This window comes from Uloborus diversus, chromosome 1 (genome assembly GCF_026930045.1).
Source record: "Uloborus diversus isolate 005 chromosome 1, Udiv.v.3.1, whole genome shotgun sequence".
NCBI classification, from domain to species: Eukaryota; Metazoa; Arthropoda; class Arachnida; order Araneae; family Uloboridae; genus Uloborus; species Uloborus diversus.
Window position 1 is genome coordinate 155,864,478 of NC_072731.1, and position 2,439 is coordinate 155,866,916.

General features: G+C 40.4%; 1 protein-coding gene across 1 annotated transcript; it reads right to left on the reverse strand.

Annotated features, from left to right (window-relative positions):
- Positions 1 to 1,024: 1,024 nt before the first annotated feature.
- On the reverse strand, positions 1,025 to 1,705 carry LOC129216460 (mid1-interacting protein 1A-like). The gene has a single exon (XM_054850675.1). It carries the CDS (start codon positions 1,703 to 1,705, stop codon positions 1,025 to 1,027), a length of 681 nt encoding a protein of 226 aa, XP_054706650.1.
- Positions 1,706 to 2,439: the final 734 nt, after the last annotated feature.

Here is a 2,439-nt window from a genome sequence, read left to right on the forward strand (position 1 = left end):
TCATGAAAGTAAAGCAAAATCCAATGATATGCTCAAAGATAAGCAAGAGGGAAAGAGAAAATTTTCCCAAAAACATCAGGTAATTTCTTAACACAAAATATCCATCAGTCATGTTTCAGACATTCTCAGTCACTCACGTTTGGCTTTTATAATGAGACTAGTTTTATAAATCAAAGTGTTTCAAATGACAATCAACACACAGAAACCAGTGAACAGAAATCTTTGAAGAGTTAATCCAACAACACGTTTCCAGTAACATGACGAAAAAGGTGAATTGTTGTTTTACTTTGATGGTTGGGGTACGCATCATGTTTAGGAATGCAGTTTACGTAGTATCTTTAGGAATGTATAAATGTTACCAGAGCAAACTAATATTTTCCAAATTTAGTGTTGAAAATTTTTGCTTTAAAATCCCCAGCAAGCATTCTCAATCAGTTGTTACTTCAGGAAGGTGTTGAATTCATGCGTGATACAAAACATCATATTGAAGCACCAAACTATATTTTCATTAGGGTTTTATTTTCACGATGAAAGAATCAAATTTTCAAATCTTTGATAGAACGAGGTTATTTTGATATTAGAAAAATACGCCTTTGAAACGTTGAAAATTGACGTATTACTCTTTCTAAGTAAAAAGGTATGCTCAATGAAATATGACGATAAGGTAATAAAAAAGTATACTTTACGCTCTGGCTTTTTTACAAAATTAAACAATTAAGTTAATTTTTTTAACGAAAACAAAGGCAGTAGATATTTTCCTTCTGTTAATCCGAAAGTTGCATGAAGATTATAGTTGTTTAGATCACAATATGATTTTGACACATCCTGAAACAGTTGGAATCACTGAGTAATTGCCCTGAAAATACTTAAGTATCATCGTATGGTGAAGAAAAAAATAACATTCACTATATGAAAAGCATTTCAAACACTTGAGCAATGAACACGTCACATCACGAAGTTTTGTGTTTTACCCCAAAGAGGGTCGTAAGTCTCTTGCCTTTTAGGAAGACCCTCCATCTCCCAGCTATGGCATAGGTGATTCGATTTCTTCCTGATACCGTTTGGAAAGATAATCCGCAGAATCGGCTAATTGGTGTAAAATTGCGTGAAGTCCATGAAGGTGATGACGGAATGCCGTCGCCAAGTGGGAGGTCTGTTCCATGATCATGCTCTCTCTATCCGTCATAATGCTTTCGAAGTCACTGTCTGTGTCCTGATCTGAGGAACATCCGGTACTGCTACCCAGTCCGTCATCGGAAGGTTGCCTGGTGGTGGTCATGCCCATTGTCATACCCATGGGCATGCCGGAAGTCATCATTATGCTCATGGGAGGTCTTCTTGGACTCGACATGCCGCTGAGTGAACTGACTACAGGAAAGAGGGTGGCCCCCACCGAGGATGGTCCCCACAGGAGCTCGTTCTTGACATCTTTCAGCATGGAGTAAAAACTGTACAAGTCTTGATGCTGCAACCCTACAGGAGGGGGTGGGCAGTTTTTCCGGCGGTTCTGCACTTCCATGTCCCGTAGTCGGGACGGAACCAGAACCGTCTCGTCCATATTGTTGACGGATCTGACGAACCGGTCAATGGCGCTGATGACGGACTGTTGGGAACAGGTGAACCTCTGGTCACCGTTGCCTGTGGCTCTTCGTCTGTTGGCCATAGTCGATCCGGCAGACTGCGGGCCATCGCCATAGTTGAGCATCGTGGCCCGAAGATACTCGAAACTCACTTGCTAGGGATCGGCGATTCCGTCGAGGAACTCTCGGTTCTTCCGTCGCGTGTGCGTGCGCAGCACACTCGCTTCCCCAGAACAAGTGCGCCACCTGAGTGACCCAACTAGCTAATGCAGGCGGGGATTTTTTGCCGTTCTGATCTACCGCGCTCAAAGAGAGCCGATCACGTTGTAACGCACCTTGAGGCAGACACATAAGATCGTGGTTGACACATTTGGCGAACGTTTCGCTATCCGTTTCTTTTCTCCGAATGAAAACAAGTTGTCCGTAGAAATATGAAACAATGAAACAATATTTTGGTTACATTATTATTATTTTTTTAATCTTCTTTTCTTTTTTTCGTTTTGTAAGTGCATTGTTCTTTTGAAACGAAAATCAAAGTTGCAAGCAGTCAATGAGTGACAGAAATTCGAAAGTGACATTATTAGTTTTTCCCAGAAATTATTTCCCGAATTATTGGAAGTTGGAAAGTGTATGGCAGAACTTGATTTGTTACTGAAAAAAATAAATAACACTGCTTGCATAAAAAGTAAAGCAATTGAAAAGCAGTAATTTTAAAAGCAGATATTACAACGTTAAATCGCACAGATTAGCAGATACTTCAGGCACGTGTTTCGGTATCACAAGGAACCTCTTTTTCAATGCAAAAGAGGTGATCTTATAACTGAAAAGAAATACTTCGGGTACCAGAATGCCTCACTAA

Coding starts and splice junctions, on each gene's coding strand:
- LOC129216460 (XM_054850675.1), bottom strand. CDS start 1,705: ATGCTCAACTATGGCGATGGCCCGCAGTCTGCCGGATCGACTATGGCC.